Source organism: Vitis vinifera, chromosome 14 (assembly GCF_030704535.1).
Source record: "Vitis vinifera cultivar Pinot Noir 40024 chromosome 14, ASM3070453v1".
Classification (NCBI taxonomy): domain Eukaryota; kingdom Viridiplantae; phylum Streptophyta; class Magnoliopsida; order Vitales; family Vitaceae; genus Vitis; species Vitis vinifera.
In genome coordinates this window covers 19882885-19907997 of record NC_081818.1, presented here as the reverse complement: position 1 = coordinate 19907997, position 25113 = coordinate 19882885, and the positions used below count along the sequence as shown (strand labels likewise).

Genomic DNA, 25113 nt, shown 5'->3' with positions numbered 1-25113 from the left:
CCCTTAAAAGCAAGACATGATGTAACAAAGTTAGACTTAATTGTCCCTTTGCTATCCATTTGGTGTATTGACATTGATTTGAGCATTCAACTCATGTTTCTTACATTGTACATGACTTAGGTGCATTATGAGTTGTGCAGAAGATAGAAGTCATAGGTTCCTTGTAAGTAGATAGGTTATCCATAGTTGGTTCATGGATTTAGGCAATCTAGTAGAGACTGTAGTCCACCATCTTCTAATTAGAGGGATGACTTATCTTGGCCGTTGGGATAGGTTTCCCATGGTGAGTGCACTAGTATATATGATGCACCCTAAACTAGACCTGTGGTGAATCATGATGCAAGGCTATGAAATGTCGTAATTCACTAAGCTACTATATTGCATGCACTATCAATCTTGAGAGGATATTAAGTTTATGCTAAAATCAATAGGAGGCTTTGACTTATAGGTGATACCTTAAAGTGGTTATAATTATTATATATCCTTATGGATTGAGTCACTGTTGATGGAGGCTAGTGACAACAAATATTCTCAATAGAGACACCATGATGTCTCATAAGATTGAGACATTGTGTCTCATAGGGTGATCCAATGGACATGTGATCATGAAATCTATGGCCACAGTAATTCCTTTGGTGGAATTTGACATGTGCTTCTTGGAGTTAAAGTATGTCAGTTGATCACATAATAAGTGTGATATGTAATTCAAGGATTTGAGAGGTAATCTTGATAGGTGATAGTATTACCTTATTAGATCATAAACACCAGTTCATGGAGAGTTTATAGGCAATGGATAGTAGGTCATGAACCCGAATTCGTCTCGTTGTTATTTATATAAGGTATTAAACTGCAATTGATTCTCTTTAGTGGAATGTTGAATCAACTTCAAAATTGGACTTTGAGAGAACTAGTACTCTTATGGGTCCTAGTGGTCCCTGCTCTTATCTCATATATCATGATGACATGGTTTATGATGGGGTTGAATTGACTCTAGGTTCATTCTTGTTCATAAGGGTGTTTTGGTAATTACACAAGGTTGCATAAGGGATAGTGAACAAGGTGTATGGTTTAGGCTAATTGATTAATTAGATGACCTTATGTGGTTAATTAATAAATTAGGACCCATTTTAGGTTAGATTAAGTGACCCAAGCTTAAATGGACTTAAGTCCCTTAAGCCCAATGGGCAACCTTATAAATACCCCTTTATGGCTAAGAGTTTCATAATGACTTTTGGTGAGAGTTGTCTTCCACCTCCAAAGAGAGAGAGTAAGAGCCATAGTCTCCTCCCTTCCAAAGTCCACACTTTAGAGTGCTAAGATTGTGGTTTGAGTCATCGGGCGAAAGATCTTGGGTGTATGAGACCCCTTGGATGAAGGGCAATAACCCTTAGACGTGCACAGACTGCATGCACAAGAAACACACGAGATGCACATAGGTCGCGTGCATGGGAATCGCACAAGATGCACACATGGGCAATAGCATGAGGAGAAAGACTCTCCAATTTTTCCAAGCATGTTCTTCATTGGATGGATTTTAATTTAGGAACATCCAAATCACAAGTATGAGTTTCAAATCTCTAAATATATAGTTATTAATTTTTTTTGCCATTTTATTTCGCTGCGATAGATTTAAAGATGCCTAGGGATAGATGCATGCACCCTACGAGACCTAGGTAATCGAAACGAAGTAATCAGGGTTTCTAACACTAATTTCATGTATGTGTGGACCTGCATTCTTGATCATGTGCATTCTCACTCAATAGCGAGACTCACTTTTTATTAGTGAAAAATTAATTTTAGAAAAGGTTTTGGAGTTGTCACTTATTTTTGTTTTATTTTTGAAAGAGTACAAAAAAAAAAAAAACTCTATGTGTGACTCCTAAAAAGGAAAAGTAGGTCTATAAAAAGCCAAGTCTAGGTCCAAGAGTCAGATTACCTATTGGGAAGGTATAGTGATAAGCCGTAGCACTCCTCTAAGCCTTAAAAAGGTCTCTACTGACTAAGTTGAGGGAAATATAATAATTAATTAATAAATCATGGGTACTAAGAAAAAAAAAAAAAAAAGTGATTTTGTCTAAGGCTAAACAACATGCTATTTATAATAAAACAATCATATCAAAAGAAACACTCATATAGCAAAAGAAGACTAGTGTATCTGAGCTGCATCCCAAAGTGCTTTCATGAAAACATCAAAGTTAGTTTAACAAACATAACATACAACATGCATTCAATCCATTCAAACAATCAAGCAATAATCAAAGCAATTAAAACAATATCGTGCATTAGAAATTCCACAAAAAGGGCTACATATAAAACTAAAGAAGTAGAAAGTGCAAGGGATGTACCGCAATGGCATACACAACCCACAATGCACTTGCATATAGCTAGAAAAAGGGATAACATTCAAGCAGTACTAATTAATCTTATCAAAACTCTCTACATGATCTATTATAATTTGAATTAAGAGTTAGGAAATTTGAATAATATACAATGCCAAGGTCCATACTTCCAACAAACATATAATTACAAAATGAAACCACATAAAATGCCAAAAGTTGTCTTAAGGCTTAAATAAGAGCTTGTCTATCTTATATGACATGTTTATAACACAACCAAAGTTAGATTAATTTACAAGTGAGCCAAAGATGTCAAAATGGATAGCATATTTCAAACATTCAACAAACTTAGAATAGAGACATTCATGAGAAAAATCCTAAATAGATATCTAAAAACGACATCTCATCGTGGAAAAAATCATACAATAACCTCATCATGTCTATATTACAAAACACAAGTCAAAAGTCAAGTCAAGATATGCCAAATAACTCTAGAATAAATAATTTACAAGATCATCAACATTCAGTAAGAATAGGAGCCCTCACAAAACAAACCCTAAAAAAATATCTAATGTGAATTAAATTGAAAAAAATTATAGGAAACATCTCCTACATGTCTAGTCTATCATCCACGTGGCTAACCAATCATTCAAGGCTTAAATTAATTCCAAAATTACAAAAAATTCTACGGAACATCTCTTACATTTATGTCTATCATCAATGTGGCCAAACAATCATTCAAGGCTTAAATTAATTCTAGAATTACAAAAGTTTTAGAAGGTTCATAACGGATCAAAAAGCAATCACACCCATTAACCAGACTTTTTAAAATACGCAGAGGTCCCTTGAAATCATAAAAAAATCACACAAATCAATTAAGGTATCTAGTTTACATAAAAAGAAAAAAAGGATAATAGAAGGAATGCAATGTTTTTTAAAAAAAATTATACAAAGATGTTGTGTGTCCAAAATTGGTCCAACATAACAGGTACGACTTCAAAAAATCATATCTTATACTAGAAAAAAATATATTTTAATATTTCATGTGACAAAGTTCAATTTCAAGAAATAAAGAATTTAGAAAAAATATCATAATAAATTTATAGAGTCATATAATAATTTATTTTTACAAAAAAATTTAGGGTGTCCAGAACTGGGTGAAAACAAAACTACCTAAAAGACTCATTTATATCTTCCATTTTAAAAGTGCTTTTTATCTCAAACAATATCCCAAATTCAAGTTCAAGAAGTCTAAAACTCAATGGAACCATTGGAAAAGTTTAGAAAAACTATAAGTAAGTCAAATCGAATTTTCTTTTTAGAGACTGAGTAAAATGAATAAGCTAACGATAAAAGGTTTTTGAAAAATGATTTTCATGTAGGGGTTTCACCAAATCCCCATTTGATGTATACAAATCTATCCTATGGATTCCCAACCTCGCATGAGTATTGATATAACTCATCAAGGATAAGAATTAGCCCATTTATTTGGGATCACGAGCTTGAATTCATGTTCCACTCAAAACCAAAAATTTTGAAAACAAAGAAGAGAATGTGAACCAAATTAAATCTAGTTGCATATATATATATATATATTTAAAGAAAAAGTATTTGATCTTAAAGGCTTTAGTGAATTTTTTAAATGAATTTTAATAAGGATTTTTTGAGAAAAGTTTTCTTTTTAAAGAGAAAAGAAAATTTAGAATTTGCAAATAACAAAATGCAAGGATCACACAGAAACAAAGCAAAAGGAAACAAAATCACAAAATAAAATTTTGGACAACCAACCAAACTATTATTGGTGAGAGTAGAGGTCAATCTTCATTATTTTTTGAAGGCCTCAAAAAAATCAAAATTAGCAAAGGATCGCCAAAGTGACGAATTAACAATTTTTAGATCAAATAAGATAACATCAAATCAATCAAGAATTATCAAAGACCAATCAAACACATAAATTGATAGTAACAATCAAGAACTAACATAAGAAATTTTAGCTTTCAATATTTATTAAAAAAAATGAAAACAAGTATCCAAAAACTCTATCTTTCAAATTAAATTCAAGAATCGAACTAACCTAAAAAATCTAATATCAATCTAACATCAATCTAATGCCAAGAATCAATTTTAACATAAAAATGCCAACTTTCAATCTAATAGCAAGGGTCAAATCTAAACTAAACAAAAATTTAAACTTTTTCAATCTAATATAATGGATCAAGATTAAAATTAAACAAAAATTCAAACTTTCACCATCTAATATGAATAAAAAAATTAAAACTAAAAAAAATGAAATAAAAAATCAATCCTTTCAATCTAATATGAATCAAAATTAAAACTAAAGAAAAAATTAAATCGTTTCAATCTAATACGAATGAAAATTAAAACTAATCAAAATTCAATCTTTTCAAACCCTAAATAAAAAATAAAACTAAACAAACTTTTTAATTTACTTGAACCACAATGAGAGAGGGTGGATAATTTCCTTTGATGTGGCCTTCTTTCTATGTGCAACCATCGTCTTTTTCTCTTCTCAATCTCTAAAACATCCACACCAAGAGAATCCTTCAATTAGGTTATTCCTATACCCGAATCTTGTCACCTATTTTTCTCATTGATAACAATTGATTTATGAGAAGTTGTGAACCAAGCAATTGTAACCCTTTATCTTAGATTTCCACAGCTTCAAAAATCAACTTGTTCTGATATCTATAGCTAATTCTGATATTTGTAGCAAAAGTTTTCTTTAAAATACCGAAGCTTGCTCAACATACGATGGGAAAATTCTCCTGAACATTGTCATGAGATTTACTCCTTGATAGTTATTGATTCCAGAATAATTGTCAACATATGAATTGTAGCCCTTTATCTTAGTTTTCTATAACTTCAAGAATCATCTTGTTCCAATATATGTAGTAGAAGTTATCTTTAAAATACCAAATTTTGCTCAGCATATGATGGGAAAGTTCTCCCAAACCTTGTCATGAGATTTACACCTTGATAATGATTGACTTAGGAGAAGTTTTCAAACGACCAATTGTTGCCCTCTCTCTTAGCTTTCCATAGATTTAATAATTACCTTATTCCAATACCTGTAACGAAAGTTATACCTAAAAAACCCAAAAAACCTAAGCTTGTCGGGGTATGACCAGAAAGCTTTCTCGAACCTACTGTATCCCTCCAATGATGTGATGAGTCTCCTAATCTCCCCCTCAACCATGAGTAATCTCATTTCCTTAAGAATCCTTACCTCTTTTAAACTTTCTTTCAAAGATGTCTTCCTAATCCTCCTATGGTAAGTGGCAGCTCGTGGACTCCTAAAGAGAGTCTTCTTTTCTTAAAACTCCCTCATGAATATCATTTTCCAAAAAATTATATCCAAATATGATCTTCCATTTTTTTCTTGATATGCAATCGTGGACTCCCCAAAAGAATCTTCTCCTTCCCAAAAAAAGTTGTAACCGTCTTCAAGAAAATTCTCACTCCAATCCGAACTTTCTAATGGTGTGAATGCCACAACCTCACTTTCCCTTATTAAAAAAATTCAATCTTGCCAAAGCATTGCATATATGCATAGCAACCAAAGCCTCATGCAGAAATAAAAATTTAAAATAAGAAATCATATAATAATAATAATAATAATAATAATAATGATAATAATAATAAAAATAAAATAATAAAATTTGGCATGGAAATGAGTACTTGGATGCATGAATCAGAAATTTCAATTTTGGCACCACGAAAATCAAATTTTTTTTATTTTTGTGGCTATTGGTAAAACCTCATTCACAAAACCAAAATTCCGATTCCAAATCAATTTGTTTATTGTAAAATAAGATTTTTTTTTAAAAAAAATTTTGAAATAGATTTCAAACAGGTCACATGGAAATTTTTTATTTGATCAGTTTTTCATTCATAGTAAGCAAAATTTGCAAATCCAAAATTTCAATTTTTAGTCCATAGTAGATTTCTAAAATTTTCATTTCACTTCCAATATAAACTTGCAAGTCTAAATTTCCATTTTTAGTTGACAGAAATCTAAAATTTCAATCTCACTTCCATTATAACCGAATCTTCTACATTAAAAAATAAATAAATAAAACAAAAGAAAAAAAAACTTAGATTTATTTTTGAAACTTGAATTATTTTAAATGTAAATATAGTTTGTGACTGATATTTTCTTTAGATAGGAGTTTACAAAATCATTTTCAAGATATAAGAAAAAATTAAGTCATATATTCATCATTTGTATCTCATCCATACAAATCAAACTATGCAAATCACAATCATCTCATTACGAACTCAGATTTACATGCCCAATCTCAACAACCCTTTCTAAATTTTCAAAGTTTTTATTAATTTTGGATTTTTTTTTTTAATTTTCAAAATAACTAAATTTTAAAATAATAAGTTGATGTTTTTTTTTTTTTTTTAATTCTAAATGGAACTTAAAACCAAATAGAGTTTCATTGTGTTAAGTGTTTGGTTGTTTGTTTTTTATAATATTTTATTTACATTAAGTATTAAAAAGTAAAGAAAAACCAATATATTATTATTTTTATTAAAAAAATAAAATATTTTGACTTTTGCTATTTAATTAAAATTTTATAATAAGTTGTAAAAAAAATTAAAAAAAATAAACAACTTAAAATTTGAAAGAAAATTACTTACAAAGTTAAAAAACAAACACCTCTGTAAGTTTTAATTGGTTTTAAATTTTGACAGCTACATAGTTTTACTCAAATAAAAAATTGCATTTTCTCAGAATGAATATATCGGTAACCTTTAATTATATTTTCAATATTTGGTGTTTGAAATTTGAAATTAGGGATGCATCAAGTATGACAATGTTGTTATAGCAATCTTCAAACATGAATAAAAGAAATTAAAAATAAAAATAGAAATAAAAACATTTTCCATTAGCCTGTTATTATAAAAAAAATAAAAAATTTATAAATTTAATTTATTGCTTTTTTACTTTAAACTATTATTATTTGTAGATAACTTTTTATTAAAAAATATTAGTATTTTTTATAATTATAATTATGTATTTTTAATATAATGTCTTGCATGTTAAATTAATATGATTTCCATTCCTATTTATACAAACTAACAGTGGAATGGTGATTATCAATATGTTTATATAAAAAGTATAGATTTCCCTTATATCCTTAAAAATTATTTTTAATTGTTTTAAAATTTGTAATAGTAAGACTCATTATAATGTCTCTAAAAATTATTATTTTTCATCTAGAAGTTAATATTATTTTCTATATTTTAAAACACAAAACATAAAGTGCATCGAAATGGACATTACATTAGCTATTCTCCAATTCCTTTCATTGAACGCACCAAGCAAGGCCCTTGAGTATTCAACGGTCCGACCATTGAACCAAATGGTCTGTCTGGTTTCCCTTAAACTAATCAACAGTATTTTGACCGAAATCACAATGTGAGTCCCTTTCATTTCTGGCCCAATGAGCTTTGACTGTAGCCTAATAACATGCTCTAGTCCAACAATATGTTTGAGGCTTCAAGGGTAAGCAGGGACTAAAAGATCCAATGCCTGGACCACTGTGCAATGCAACCAACTTAATTAGCAAATGTTTCAATAAAATAAAATATAAATATAAAATATTGATTTTGGTTTCAAATTTTTATCATTCAAGTATATTTAACAAATATAAATATTTACATTCACAATTATTTTTATAATAATTATATAATATAAGTATAAAAATAATATAATAATTTTTAAAAGTTTAAAATAATAAAATAGATAGAGATAAAATTAAATATTAAAATTTTCTTTTCATTTTAAATATATTTTCATAGTTAAATATTATACATATTCTATTTAATAAAATTTATTATATTAATATATTTATATTTATCATTACCATTTAATTCAACATTTCATATATAAAAAAGGAAATATTTTTAAAATTTTTAATTATATATATATATATATATATTTTAAAATTTAAAATTTTAATTTTAATTTTAATAATGTATAAATTATATATTTATTACGTCACCAGTTCGATCGCGATTCAATTATCGATTCGACTATTGAATCGTGAATCGGCTAGTTCAATCATTGGTTTAGTTCTAAAAATAGTGAGAAAAAAAAATGTTTATTGAATAATGCCTACATACTTTTTTACCTGACAAAAGAGTTTATGATTTATTTCACTATAGTAAAGTACTCTATATGTGAAGAGAATTAAGCCTCCAAAGTTCCTAGTAAATATCTTTTATCGAAAAACTTTATGCTAGGAGTTAATTCCAATTATATATATATAAACACATAAAATTACATTATACATATGAATTAAATGAGCCTTGCATCACCTTGTTCACATAGAAAAATAAAAGTTGGAATATATAATTAAGAAATAGAAGAAATATTTGGAAGGATATTGTGTTGCAAACCTTGAATTACTTCGTTCTCATGCCCTATATCTCGTAGAGTGCATGTATCCATCTCTACGCATTTCCAAATCTATTGTAGTAAAATAAAATGACAATAAAACCAATTTAGAATAAAGATTTAGAGATTTGGACCTCATATTTGGATCTGGATGTTTCCATATCAATTCCATATGATGAAGAATATGTTTGAATAGTTTGGAGGTCTCGTACACCCAAGATCTTCCACTTGATAACTTGAACCATGATCTTAACACTGCAAAGTGTGCTCTTTGGAAGGATGAAAACCTTGATTGTCTTTTTTCTCTCTTTCTAGAAGTGGAAGACAACTAACTAAAGGTATTATAAGGAAACCTTAACCCATAAGAGGGTATTATAAGGTTGTCCATTAGGTTTAAGTGACTTGAGTCCATCAAGACTTGAGTCACTTAATCTAGCCCAAAATGAGTCCTAATTGATTAATTATTCATATAGGGTTATTTAATTAATCAATTAGCCTAATCTAGAGACCTTGTTCATTATCCATTGTGCAACCTTACATAATAACCAAAACACCCTTATGTACAAGAATGAATCTAGAACCAATCTAATGCCTATAAATCGTGTCATCATGGTATATGAGCTTAGAACGGGGACTACTAGGAATCAACTAAAGATAATCCAATCCAACTCCCCTAGAATCCAATTTTGAAGTTGATTCAACATCCCATTAAGAATCAATTGCATTCTAATACCATATGTAAATAACGAAATAAAGCTCGGGTCTGTGACCTACTATCCACTGTATACAAACTCCTCATGAATTGGTGTCCGTAATCTAGTAAGATAGTGTTATCATCTATCAAGATTACCTCTCAAATGCTTGAGTTACAAATTCCACTTATTATGTGATCAATTGACATACTTTAACTCCAAGGAGCATATGTCAAATTCCATTAAAAGAATTACTACGACACTACAAATTTCATGATCACATGTCCTTTAGACCACCCAAGGGGACACATTGTCTCAATCCCATGAGATGAGAATACCTATTGCCACCAGCCTCCATCAATAGTGACCCAATCTAAATGGATATGTGACCACTTTAGGATCTCACCCATAAGTTAAAGCCTCCTATTGATTTTGGCATAAACTCGATATCTTTTCAAGGTTAAGAGTCCATATAGTATAGTAACTTAGTGAGTCATGACAATTGATAGTTTTGCCTCATGATTCACTGTATCTTGCTTTTAAGGGTTCAATTCCAACATATTGTTAAGACAATTAGCTCTTGTACTATATTTGTTGGCAATTTTATTCTTTTTCATTTCATTTTGGTATAGGAATATTTTTAAATAGTGACTTTCTCTCGATTTAGGATTTGAGGTTGTTGTTCATTCAATGGGATTGTCACAGGTAAATTTGAAAATGTTTGTTAAAGGTAAGTTAGTTTTTTTAATAAGGTATAATTGAATCAGGAGTTTTAGAATATAGCTAAAATGTATTAATTAATTTTTGGCACTTTGAGATTTTATTTTATTTTTTTTAAGAAAATTCTTTTCTTAATTAAGTTTTGTAAAGTTGATATTTTAGTTTTTTCCATTTCCAACCCTCTAGGCTCCTAGGCCTATATATACCACAACTAAATATGTTTTTGAAGGAAACTTTGAGAGAATATACTAATTTGCTCTATTGCCCTATCATTCCCAATCTCTCAAGAAAGAATTCATATGATTGAATTTTAGGTTGTTGGAAGGACCTATATCCCCTCAAAGGTTGAGAGGAATCCACTAGAGTATTGATGGTGCTCCATCGCGGACATAGATTAAGGTATAGCTGCCAAAGATGGAGTAGGTCTTTAGGGTAAAACAATAAAGTAAATTTGTGTACTTTGATATCAAATAATGGATTGTAGATTAAAGGTTTTAAACCTCGTGGTTTTTTATCTACACAGTTAGTGTGAGGGTTTTCCATGAAAAATTTCCATGTTCCTTGCTTGATCTTTCATTGTTTGATTATCCCTAATATCTCCAAGTTTAGTTTGGGTTAATTTATTTGTTGCTTATATTGTAATATTTAAAAACACCCATTCACCCCTAGGTGTTACACTTATCGAAATAGGTTTGGGCATTTAAATGAGTTGAGGTTAGTAGTATTTGAACATTTAGCAATTTTAATAATGAGAAGGATTCGGGCATGCCCGCTACAAGTGATCCTATATTGTATGATGGGCCAACAATTTGTATTAATATTCAAAAATGTATTTTATGTACGAACTTCCGGTGGACTTAACAAACTAGAGAGATTTGACCTCAAGTTTGTCTCTAAACTAAGCTTCAAGTGCTACAAAAGCTTGAATAAGTAATGAGAAAATGTCATACCTTACGCAATCTGAAACATAAATTAAAAAAAGAAAAGAAAAGAAAAAACACCAATGCTTATGACAAATGATGGACACAAGTACCTTGCCAGTTTTGCGGCAACGGCTATGAAGTAATTGCAATTAAGGAAATTCAAATATTGTATGTACATGAAAAAACACCCTCATTTTATTAGGATATAAAAAGAAATGATTGTCACACATTTCAGCAATGAATACATATAAGTGATATCTAATCTTATGAATAGTAAGATGTGAATGGGTGAGTCATTCTAGTAGGTGTGGTTGTCAGTCTAGAACTGAGATTGAAGATAGTCAACCACGTTCTTGTCCACTTGGAAGGCCTTTGTAAGAACATCAGCTGAAATTGCTGGCTTTGAGCCAAATACCGCATTGGCAATGGTGATCACGCCAGGGTTCTGGCTACTCAATGCAGCAATGGCGACTGCTTTTGTTTTTCCCACATTGAGCTGGAAGTGAATGAGACCCTCTGGGAAGATGAAAACATCTCCTTTGTAAAGGACCTTGCAGATGAGGCGGTTGTCGGGATTAGAGGTCACGAAGCCTACATAAAGTGTTCCCTCCAGGACGGTCAGTATCTCTGTGGCACGGGGGTGGGTGTGGGGAGGATTGAGACCATATGGGGCATAATCAACGCGAGCTAGTGAAATGCCAAGGGTGTTGAGTCCGGGTATCTGAGCCACATTTGCGGGTGTGACCATTGACCCAACTTTGTTTGAGGTATTTCCAGGAACCCGAAGCCCTGAAAAGAAGAAATCATCTGCTGTCGCAACCTTTGGATCCTTGCAGACTTTCCCATTAACAAACACTGCAAATCCATAAACGCATTAGGCCGTGCTGCCATGAAATCATTGATATATAGATAAAGAGAATAAATCTGATCATCAAAGGAACAAGACTAGAGAAAAAACATTAATATCATACCAGTGGTCTTTGTGTCATTAACAGCCACACAAAAGTCCTGAAGAGGACTAGGATCGGAGGCAGAGGCAAGGAAAAATGACATAGCCGAGAGTGCAATGCATGCGAGGGTGTTAACGACCATCTTCTTCATGTTTATACAATGCATTCTCAAGCAATCCTTCTTTGAGGAAAGAGCAAGGAATTTACTAGCGCAATGAACTGCTAAGGTGGCTAGAGTTTGTTTTTGCTGTGGATTCGTTATGAGGGTTGGCTGTCTATTTATACCTGAAGAGTCTATGAAATATTGGAGCTTTGAAATAGTCTTGTATTAACTATTCAAATCCAAATAAAAGACAAATGATTTAAATTACCAGTCCTCAAAGTTTGTCTTAGTTCATTAACTTCTATAAACATTTAAATATTGTATATAGCAAACGACTTCACTCTTGCTATGACATTTTCAATTGGTAAAACTTGTGTCCCATACTAGTGTCAATTGCTACGACTTCACTTTTGCTGTTGTAAGTGCTAACAGCTAACAAGGGAGCTGGATGAGGAATTCTTTGATATCCAGTTATATAACTTCTATAATGTTCCAATACTCGAGTAAAAGAAATATTAGAGGAGTTCATCAATGTCCATTGAGATGATTTTCTCATATCCCGATGACCTAGCTACCTGGTCTCCGCATATAAAAAATATACAGTTCAATAAGATTTAGTTTTGACTTCTTAATTAACAAAATAAAATAAATTAAAAGGACAGGGTCAGACTAAGGTATTTCTTTCAAACAAGAAACTACTTTTTTCTAAAGGCCACTTGCCGTGGAAGTGGTCTCATTCCTATACAAGAGAGGTTCTAGCAGTAGTATTTCACTGCTCATGCATGCTATGAAATTATTTTTTATTTTTTATTTTTTAATTTCTCCTTCTTTGACCTGTTTTGTAGAATACAACTACTATTTGAGTTTGAGTAATGCTATAGAATAACAATTTCAGGTTTATGACTGGCTTGAAATACAGTTTTTGTGAGGATTATTTGCTAGGACAATTTCACAGCTCCATAGATTTGAATGACCAATTAATTACAAGATATTTGCTTAAGTAGCAAGTTAGAATGAGCATAAGTAGAACCAGTCTTATAATCATATTTAAGTTGCGGCGATTGTTGGCGTGAAGCAACCTGATAGATTGTGTAGGACGTGGTCAAAACCATTACAGCATAATAATTTGATGAAAATTAGAGAACTTCAGATGTGGGAGACCCTATCAGCTAGATGATTCTTTCAATAATTTTAACAATACCTCTTTCACATTGTGACATCTCCTCTTGTCTCAACCACGAATATAAATTTGTTATACAATGATAAAATAAAGTTATAAAGGTGGTGTTTGGATGGCAATTTAACAACTTGAATTCAAAAAATTTCATGTAGCATTTGTTCATTATTTGAATAGAAAATTTGAAAAGTGGCAAAGACATGCACCACAAGAGAAAGCAAATTTGGTTTGCCAATAGATTTGGGTGTGGGTTGAGAGGAGCTTTGCACTTCACTGATTTGAAATTGTTGGTTGCATTTCACCAATTCGTCTCGGTTGCTTCACCTGTGAACTAAGGCATCATTGATTCTATTTCTGGAGTTGGCTGAGGAGCTCTGCTAATAGATTTTTTCACCAATTATGTATTGTACATGATCCTCCTTATTGAACTATTTTTTCTTTACTAAGCTATTGAACTCACCCTTTATCTATTATTCCCCTTTCTAGGTACAAGTGACATTAGTGAGGAAAGTTGGGGATAAGAAGGGTGCTTCTTTAGAAATAAATTTTAGTATAGTGGATTATTTGTGATTCTTGACTTATGACTCTCTTTGTTATGATTTATAAAGTTTTTTATTTTATTTTATTTTATTTTATTAATTGAAATGTTTGAGATATTTTCTTTTAGTTTTTGGTTTTTTAGTTTGATAAGTGAAGTAACCGTGGCGTCCTTGGCCTCTGGGTTTGGCATATCATAGATAGCGCTCTCAAGCAGCTATTACGGTGTCAAAATTAGGGTAATAATATGCATTCTTTTTAATATAAGCCTTATGAGTTATGATAGCAAATAGAAAAACTGAATCCATAAAACCTATTTTGCAATTGTATTCAAGAATAGTTTTCTACTCTACAAAACAAAATAAAAAATGTTTGATAAGTATTAGAAACAATTTTTTATTTTTTATTCTTAAAAATAAAAAACAAGATGTTTTTAGAGAACATTTTTTAATTGGCTTTTTTTTAATTGTTTTCACTTATTTTTTTATTTTTTTTTAATAAGTATACAAACATGTAGAATAATTAAAAATAAAACATTGAATATAAAAATTATTTTTAAAACATAAATATTTCAAGTTCCTAAAAACATTAGAGAATAGTTTTTAAAAATTATTCTCAAAAATTGTTTTCGAAAACAATTACCAAACATAACCATGATATCCTCTATAGAAAATAAAGGCCCCCACAATGGGCTACAATTGTGTTCAAAAGAGAAACCACAACTATAAATCATGTCTTTAGATTATATACCTGCTATGATAGTGACTATACACATTGGCCCACCAAATTTTGGCTCTATGAAGACTTATAGAAACGACTAATTTTCAGCACATCACATGCTCTCTTTAGTTATGGATTTTATTGACGCTTACTAAGATTAAAGTCATGGGACAGTATCTTCGTTTTCTTGTGGTGAAAATCCTAATCAAGTTGCAACCATTCTAGAAACCATGGGTGTGGACAAAGTAAAGTTAGATTAGTTGTAGTGTATTAAAAATTAAAGATTCTTCTAAGCATTAATGTTGGATAGTAAATGGATTTTAGTATTGACAACTCCTAGGTAATGGGACCTTTTTATGATATGTACTAATAAAGTCACATTTCTTAATGGGATTAATTTAATACATCAACTTTAATAAAATTTAAATTTAAGAAATAAAGCCTTAATTACTTGAGATGACTTTTGTATGACATACAAAATTATCATTATCAAGCTAAATTGATCGATTAAATTGCTAAACCAATCATGCAAACTAATACTTGGGCGAAGGATATCACAAATTCAAAGCAACTGTTGAATGCTATTTTGATACCAAGCTCGTGACTCTCTAACTACTCTGACTTGGGTGGAGGATATCACAAACTCACAAACTCCTTTGAAATCAATGGTGTTCAACATCTCACTGCCCCTCCTTATACACCTCAACGCAATGGCCCATCTAAATGATGACATCGACATATTGTCGAGACGGGTTTAACCTTGTTGCGTCAAGCCTTTATGCCTCTCTCTTAATGGCCATTTGTTTTTCACACAGCTACATATCTCATTAAACCAATGCCCACCTGAATCCTTCACTCCAAATGCCCCTTTGAATCTCTCTTTCATACCCCACCAAATTACACTACACTCAAAACATTTGGTTGTCTCTCCTACCCTTGGCTACGCCCATATGCTCAACACAAGTTAGACCAAAGATCTAAACCTTGTGTCTTTCTAAGGTATTCCATAACTCAGAGTGCATATAAATGTCTTGACCTCTCCACTAATAAAATATACCTTTTTTATCATGTTTGATTTGTTGAAGATGTCTTTCTATTCTCTAAGGAATTAGGCAAAATTGAGTTAAATGCCCTTATAAGATACACTAGGTCCTATAAGATGAAATACTTGAAAGCGCCACGAAGATGGTTAAACTTATGAATACGCAGTGCAATGGTGCCAAAAGTTCTTGGAGTGAAAGCAAGTGATATTGGTAATGCTGGTGGCAATGGAGTTCTGTGCTTCACCAATATGGACTCCATTATTCGGAGACCAAAAGAATAAGAATTGTGATTTATAATGAGATCTCTAGCAACCAAAGAATATGTAGTGACCCAGATTTTGGATGTAAAATTTTCAATTAATTAACTTGGCTCTAAATAAATCTTCTCTGTTGAATAGTAAGAAATTTGAATGTTAAATTAAGTTATACATAGCTGAGCATTAGATTATGTTAATTAGGAAATTAAGAATATGTTTGAAAGTATTTTCAAAAATGATTTTGAAGAATAATTTTTGGTAATAGTTTTTAAAAATTGTTTTTTGATATTTTATAAAATAAAAGTCTATTTGGAAATTGAAATACTTTTAACTTATTTTTTATATTTTTAAAAATAACTTTCTATATTTTGTAAGAGGAATATTTTGAAGCTAATCACTTAATGTAAGTCCCATTATTTAGGTACAGTGTTAGTGGACTAAAGCAAAATGTTTGTTTATAAAATTCTTTTAAATATGAATTGATTATGTAAACTATATTATTTGGTTTTATCTTTAAATTGAAAGTGGTCAAATTTTTTTAAAAATGAATTAAATTATTGAATTAAATGAGCTTACTTGCTCATTGATTTTTTTTTTTTTTAATAAAGTGTGATATTTCTCATGATTTAATCATGTGTTGTACATGATCCTCCTTATTAAACTATTTTTTCTTTACTAAACTGTGGAACTCACATTTCTTTATTATTCCCTTTTCTAGGTACAAGTGACATTAGTAAGGAAAGTTCGGGATAAGAAGGGTCCTTCTTTAGAAATAAATTTAGTAGAGTTGATTATTTAGGATTCTTGACTTATTACTCTCTTTGTTATGATTTATAGAGTTTTTTTATTTTTTATTTTTTTATTTTTTTTAATTGAAATGTTTGAGATATTTTCTTTTAGTTTTGGTTTCAGTTTGATAAGCAAAGTGACCATGGTGTCCTTGGCCTCAGGGTTTGGCATATCACATATAGAGCTCTCAAGAAGCTATTACGGTGTCAAAATTAGGGTAATAATATGCATTTCTTTTAATATAAGCCTTATTAGTTATGAAAGCAAATAGAAAAACTGAATCCATAAAACCTGTTTCGCAACTGTATTCAAGAATAGTTTTCTACTCTATAAAACAAAAAAACATGTTTGGTAAGTACTAGAAACTCTTTTTTATTTTTTATTCTTAAGAATAAAAAACAGAGTATTTTTAGATAACATCTTTTAGTTATTTTTTTTTTTGTTATTTTCACTTATTTTCTAAATGTTTTTTAAAAAAAAAAATACAAACATGCAAAATAATTAAAAATAAAACATTGAATATAAAAATTATTTTTAAAACATAAATATTTCAAGTCCCTAAAAACATCAAAGAATAGTTTTTAAAAATTGTTTTTGAAAACAAATACTAAATGACCATGATATCCTCTATAAAAAATAAAGGCGCCCACAATGGGCCTACAATTGTGGTCAAAAGAGAAACCACAGCTATAGATCACGTCTTTAGATTATAAACTTGCTATGATAGTGACTATACACATTGGCCCACCAAATTTTGGCTCTACAAAGACTTGTAGAAACGACTAATTTTAAGCACATCACATGCTCTCTTTAGCTATGGATTTTACTAACCCTTACTAAGATTAAAGTCATGGGACAATATCTTCCTTTTCTTATGGTGAAAAGCCCAATCAAGTTGCAACCATACTAGAAACCATGGGTGTGGACAAAATAAAGTTAGATTAGTTGTAGTGTATTAAAAATTAAAGATTCTTCTAAGCATTAATGTTGGATAGTAAATGGATTTTAGTATTGACAACTCCTAGGTAATGAGACCTTTTTATGATATGTACCAATAAAGTCACATTTCATAATAGGATTAATTTAATACATCAACTTTAATAAAATTTAAATTTAAGAAATAAAGTCTTAATTACTTGAGATGACTTTTGTATGACATACAAAATTATCATTATCAAGCTAAATTGATCGATTAAATTGCTAAACCAATCATGCAAACTAATACTTGGGCGAAGGATATCACAAACTCAAAGCAACTGTTGAATGCTATTTTAATACCAAGTTCGTGACTCTCTAGTTACTCTGACTTGGGCGGAGGATATCACAAACTCACAAACTCCTTCCAAATTAATGGTGTTCAACATCTCACCGCCCCTCCTTATACACCTCAACACAATGGTCCATCTAAATGATGACATCGACATATGGTTGAGATAGGCTTAACCTTGTTGCGTCAAGCCTTTATGCCTCTTTCTTAATGGCCATTTGCTTTTCACACAACTACATATCTCATTAACCAAATGCCCATCTGAATCCTTCACTCCAAATCCCCCTTTGAAGCTCTCTTTCATACCCCACCAAATCACACTAAAATGAACATTTGTTTGTCTCTCTTACCCTTGGCTACGCCCATATGCTCAACACAAGTTGAACCAAAGATCTAAACCTAGTGTCTTTCTAAGGTATTCCACAACTCATAGTGCATATAAATGTCTTGACCTCTCCATTAATAAAATACACCTTTCTTATCATGTTTGATTTGTTGAAGATGTCTTTCTACTCTCTAAGGATAACTCCATGCAACCTACTACCTCCGATTTCCAACAATGGTCATCCTATTCTCTTTCCCTTGCCTCTCTAAGTGCTACACCCCTCTTAGTTCCTCATTCTCACCCTTTTAAATCCTCTTTGTCCATGTCACTACCACTTAGTACCACCACATCCAATATTGAAGTAGTCTCTCCATTCTATGGCTAACAATCAGGTATGCCCTCTACTTTGGGTTGTGGAGACATTACCCCTACTCCTAATCCTCCTTTCCTTTGACCTAACCCAACCCAATTGCCTTCTATCCCTTATTGTACTCACCCCATGACTACTCACTTTTAGAATAATATTTTCAAGCCTAAACAATTCCACACCACAACTAAAAATCCTTTACATGGTCCCCTTAAACCCTTAAATCCCACAATTGCCCTTTGTGATCCAAATTGGCGTGCAACAATGATTGATGAGCTTAATGCTCTTACTTTAAATGAGACATGGGAGCTTGTTCCACCTTATCCATCACAAAATATCATTGGTTACAAGTAGGCTTTCCGAGTAAAATGAAATCCTGATGGGAGTGTAGCTTGTTACAAGGCATGACTAGTTGCAAAAGACTTTCACCAACGACTTAGCATTGATTATCATGACACATTCAACCTGGTAGTTAAACCAGCTACCATTCGAGTAGTTCTTTCCATTGTACTTAGCCATGTATGGTCCCTTCGTCAAATGGATGTCAATAAATATGGTTGGTGCTAAAGAGGTTGTCACTCCTATGTCCATCATGGAACATCTCCTCCCTTATGATAGCTCCTTTCTCACAGATGCAATCGAATATCATTGTGTCATTGGTGTTTTGGAGTATCTTCGATGCTCCATCCTACAGGGGCATATAAAGGAGAATATCAGTTAATGATACTTGACCCCACATTATGCCTACGGTCATGGACCAGATTCTCTCCCAATTAATATCACTCCACCGATCTGGTCCATACTATTCAATCCTTCGATATATATCTCCATTAACTTGTGCATATAAATTTATGCTTACCTACTAATACAAATCTACAGAATATTCCTATCCTCTTTGATGCTCCATTGTTTCTTCAGTTTCAACATGCATCATCACCTTGTTCACATAGGAAAGCAGAAGTTGGAATATATATTTAAGAAATAGAAAAAAAAGTTGGAAGGATATATAGTACATATTATGGGGAATTTAAATGAGTTCGGCATGTATATGTATATATATGCTAGTGTTTGAACTTTTAGCAATTTTATTGATGAGAAGCACTCAGGCATGCCTGCTATAAGTGATCCTAAATTGTATGATGGACCAACAATTTGCATTAATATTAAAAAAATGTAGTTTATGTATGAACTCTTTGGATGGATTTACCAAACTAGAGAGATTTGATCTCAACTTTGTCTCTGAACTCTTCAAGTGCCATATTAAAATTCTCAAGTGCCACAAAAGCTTACCTTCCGCAATCTGAAAAATAAATTAAAAAAAAAGAACGAAAGAAAAAGCACCAATTTAACACACTTTGCCAGTTTTGCAGCAACGGCTATGAAGTAATCGTACTTAAGGAAATTCAGACATTGTATGTATATGAAAAACACCTTCATTTTATTAGGATGTGAAAAGAAATGATTGTCACACATTTCAGCAATGAATACATATAAGTGATATCTAATCTTATGAATAGCAAGATGTGAATAGATGAGTCATTCTAGTCGGTGTGGTTGTCAGTCTAGAACTGAGATTGAAGATAGTCAACCACCTTCTTGTCCACTTGGAAGGCCTTTGTAAGAACATCAGCTGAAATTGCTGGCTTTGAGCCAAATACCGCATTGGCAATGGTGATCACGCCAGGGTTCTGGCTACTCAATGCAGCAATGGCGACTGCTTTTGTTTTTCCCACATTGAGCTGGAAGTGAATGAGACCCTCTGGGAAGACGAAAACGTCTCCTTTGTAAAGGACCTTGGAGATGAGGCGGTTGTCAGGATTAGAGGTCACGAAGCCTACATAAAGTGTTCCCTCCAGGACAGTCAGTATCTCTGTGGCACGGGGGTGGGTGTGGGGAGGATTGAGACCATATGGGGCATAATCAACGCGAGCTAGTGAAATGCCAAGGGTGTTGAGTCCGGGTATCTGAGCCACATTTGCGGGTGTGACCATTGACCCAACTTTGTTTGAGGTATTTCCAGGAACCCGAAGCCCTGAAAAGAAGAAATCATTTGCTGTCGCAACCTTTGGATCCTTGCAGACTTTCCCATTAACAAACACTGCAAATCCATAAACGCATTAGGCCGTGCTGCCATGAAATCATTGATATATAGATAAAGAGAATAAATCTGATCATCAAGGGAACAAGACTAGAGAAAAAACATTAATATCATACCAGTGGTCTTTGTGTCATTAACAGCCACACAAAAGTCCTGAAGAGGACTGGGATCGGAGGCAGAGGCAAGGAAAAATGACATAGCCAAGAGTGCAATACATGCGAGGGTGTTAATGACCATCTTCTTCATGTTTATGCAATGTATTCTCAAGTAATCCTTCTTTGAGGAAGGAGCAAGGAATTTACTAGCGCAATGAACTGCTATGGTAGCTAGAGTTTGTTTTTGTTGTGGATTCGTTATGAGGGTTGGTTGTCTATTTATAGCTGAAGAATCGATGAGATGTTTGAGCTTTGAAATAGTCTTGTATTATTTATTGAAATCCAAGTAAAAGGCAAATGATCTAAATTACCAAGTCCTCAAAGTTTGTCTTAGCCCATTAACTTCTGTAACCATTTAAATATTTTATATAGAAAACGACTTCAGTCTGGCTACGACATTTTCAATTTGTAAAACTTGTGTTCCATACCACTTATGTTGAGAGATGAGAAAATCTGAAATCGCAAGAGATGGGCATGCATGACTTACGATCATTTACATATAAACCAGTGTCCATAAACCCTACGAACTTAAATATGAATGAGGTGGATGAGGAGTTCTTTGATAACCAGTTAACTTCTCTAATGTTTCAATACTAGAGTAAAAGAAATATTAGAGGAGTTCATCAATATCCATTGACATTGTATCCTCGAATCGCAATGACCTAGCTACCTGGTCTCCGCATATAAAAAATATACAGTTTAATAAGTTTGACTTTTTAAAAAATAAAATAAAGACAGGGTCAGGCCAGGGTATTTCTTTCAAACAAGAAACTACTTTTTCTGTTGGCCACTTGCTGTGGAACTGGTCTCATTCCTATATACTATGAGAAGTTAAACATGAGCCAGCTAGCAGTAGTATATATTTCAATGCTCAAGCATGCTTTTGGCTTTTTTTTTTTCACAATTTCTCCTTTGACCCGTTTTGTAGAATACAACCACTGTTTTTGAGCAATGCTATGGTTACTGTAAAAAATCTCTTAAATTCCGTATGGCCACTAATAACAGGTTCATGACTAGCTTGGAATAGAGTTTTTTCTGTGGATTATTTGCGAGGACAGTTTCACAGCTCCATAAATTTGAATGGCCAATTAAAGCTCTTGTGCAGCTTGATTAGTTAAGATAGTTTCTTAAGCAGCAAGTTAGAATGAACATAAGTAGAACCAGTCTTATAACATTGCAGCTCTTATAATTATTTATTTAAGTTGCGGCCGGCGATTGTTGGTGTGAGGCAATTAACCTGGTAGATTGTGTAGGAGGTGGTCAAAACCATTACAGCTGAATAACTTGATGAAAAATAGAGACCTTTAGATGTATCTTTTAAAATCCATGATTACCACTTGTTGATTAATGACTTAGCTATTGAAGACATTAAATTACTCGAAACTTTTGTGGCAGGTTACTTAGTAGAGACTTTTCTAGAGTCTTGAAAAGACTACAAAAATAACATGAAACACAAAAGGAAACAAATGTCCCTAGAAGATGTCATAATCCATATTAGGATTGAGGAACAAAACCACAATAGGGACAAGGTTGACAAAGCTAAGGAATTGTCTTCTAAAGCTAATGTATTAGAGGAAAAACCTAAGCCTAAAAACAATAGGTCCAAAAAACAAAACTCTAGGACCAAGCCCAACGCAACAAACAAGGTCCAAAACCCAACTATTAAAAAGATGGGTAATTGCTTTGTTTGCTGCAAGTTTGGACACCATGCTGCTCAATGCTGCCATAGGAAGAGAACTGAAATATCAATTCGAAGGCAAACCTGGTAGAGTTAGAGATGATTGCGACAATAGTCTCATCCAAGGTGAGCATGGTCACTGATGTGAAGGATTGAGTGGTAGACTCTGGGGCTAGCTACCAGGCACATCTGTGGCAACATAAGTACATTTACTTCCTATACCACAATAAAGGAAGAAAATGAACAAATGTTCATGGAAGATTCTAGATTTTCCCCCAATGATTGGCAAATGGAAAGTTCTCCTTATGCTAATCTTTGGGAAAATGATTGCCCTCAATGATGTCCTTCATGTGCCAAATATTCGCTGGAACTTGGTGTCAATATCTCTGCTTGGGAAAGCATGAGTGAGGATCTTATTTGACTCTAATAAAATAGTTTTAACCAAAAATGATGTATTTGTGGGGAAGGGTTATAGTAATTAAGGTTTATATATGTTGAATGTTTCTGATATTATCAATAACAATGCATCTTCTTCTTTTTCTTACATAGTTGATTCTTGTAATATTTGGCATGGTAGATTAGGACATGTGAACATTTCTTATATGAAGAAAATGGTTGTATTCAGTTTAATTCATAAACTGTCCTTAGAAAACCTTGGAAAATGTGAATCCTGTATAGAATAAAATAAAATAAAAACTTGCAAATCAATAGAAAGAGAATCATAACTACTAAGGTTAATACATAGTGACTTAAGAGACCTAAAAAATACAATGACTAGAGGTGGTAAAAGATTCTACATAACTTTCATAGATGACTACTCAAGGTATACAAGGGTATATCTTTTGAGAAACAAAGATGAAGAAAGAAATGCTCTCATCAAGTATAAAAATGAAGAGGAAAATCAACTAAGTACAAGAAAATTAAAAGGCTTAGAACTTATAGGGGAGGAGAGTATGAGCCCAACCCCTTTAACTTCTATTGTGAAAATCATGGGATCATTCATGAAACTACTCCTCCTTATTCCCCTGGGTCCAATGGAATAGCAAAAAGGAAAAATAGTACCTTAAAAGAAATGATGAATAATGTTGGTAAGTTCATGAGCTCGAACTTGTGAGGAGAAGCTATCGTCTTCGCTTGTCATATACAAAATAGAATATGTTAGAAGAGAATTGGAAAAACACCTTATGAGTTGTGCAAGGGTTATCCACCTCATATAGAATACTTGAAAATGTTGGGGTATTTAGCTAAAGTTTTTTTTCTTGAACTTAAAAAACGAAAACTAGGCCCTAAAATCTTTGATGTAATGTTTAGTGGCTACTATTAGAATAGTGCAACATTTAGGTTTCTTGTTACTAAATTAGAAAACAATCTTGTAGAAGTAAACACCATTATAGAAACAAAGAATGTCAATTTCTTAGAAAACATCTTTCCTATGAAACTAAGTGGTGAACAACAAGATCAAAAAATTTTTAGAGACGGGTCTATAAAACCTTATGAACCTGTAATAAGGAGTAAAAGAGATAGGAAAGACAAAAACCTTGGAGATGGTTTCTATACCTTCCTAATAGATGAGGACCCTAAAATCTACAAAGAAGCTATGCCTTCTTCTGATGCACTATTATGTAAAGAGGCCATTAATAGTGAAATCAAATCAATTATGTACAATAACAATTATGTACAAAGACCTACAAAGAAGCTATAACTTCTCCTATGTCATCCTCAATAACATCCAACTTCAATTGTGATTCCTACCATTCTAATAAGAGTAAAAAATTAAGTTTCTTTTGGTATCTCTTCTTTAACAAGTCATGGGCTTTTAGACTTAGTTTATTATGATGTTTGGGGGCCATCACCTATTTCTGCTATCAATGTTTTTACATACTATGTTATTTTTCGTTGATCATTTTACTAAGTATACTAGGTTATATCCTCTTTATCTTAAATATGACGTAATGGCCACATTTCTTAAATTCAAAGCAACTGTTGAACGCTATTTTGATACCAAGCTTGTGACTCTCTACTCTGACTTGGGCAGAGAATATCACAAACTCACAAACTCCCTCTAAACCAATGGTATTCAACATCTTACTACGCTTCCTTATAGACCTCAACGCAATGGCCCATCTGAATGATGGCATCGACATATTGTTGAGACAAACTTAACCTTGTTGCATCAAGCCTTTATGTCTCTCTCTTATTGGCCATTTGCTTTTTACACAGCTATGTACGTACATATCTCATCAGTCGAATGCCCACCCCAATACTTCACGCCAAATCCCCCTTTGAAGCTATCTTTCATACCCTAGCAAATTACACTAAGCTCAAAACATGTGGTTGTCTCTATTACCCTTGGCTATGCCCATATGCTCAACACAAGTTAGACCAATGATATAAACCTTATATCTTTTTAAGGTATTCCACAACTCAAAGTGCATATAAATGTCTCGACTTCTCCATTAATAAAATATACCTTTCTCATCATGTTCGATTTGTTAAAGATGTCTTTCTATTCTCTAAGGATAACTCCATGCAACCTACTACCTCAG

At 32.2% G+C, this 25113-nt stretch overlaps 2 protein-coding genes across 2 annotated transcripts; both read right to left on the bottom strand.

Moving 5' to 3' along the window:
- Positions 1-11318: 11318 nt before the first annotated feature.
- Positions 11319-12319, bottom strand: LOC100247931 (putative germin-like protein 2-1). The gene is made up of 2 exons (XM_019224960.2): positions 12073-12319; positions 11319-11956 (listed from the first exon to the last, which is right to left on the bottom strand). The coding sequence occupies exons 1-2, from the start codon at positions 12215-12217 to the stop codon at positions 11421-11423; spliced, it is 681 nt and encodes a 226-aa protein (XP_019080505.1). The 5' UTR covers positions 12218-12319; the 3' UTR covers positions 11319-11420.
- A 7734-nt stretch (positions 12320-20053) lies between these two features.
- LOC109121478 (putative germin-like protein 2-1) lies at positions 20054-21074 on the bottom strand. Its single transcript, XM_019224943.2, has 2 exons — positions 20851-21074; positions 20054-20734 (listed from the first exon to the last, which is right to left on the bottom strand). Exons 1-2 carry the CDS (start codon positions 20978-20980, stop codon positions 20199-20201), a joined length of 666 nt encoding a protein of 221 aa, XP_019080488.1. The 5' UTR covers positions 20981-21074; the 3' UTR covers positions 20054-20198.
- Positions 21075-25113: the final 4039 nt, after the last annotated feature.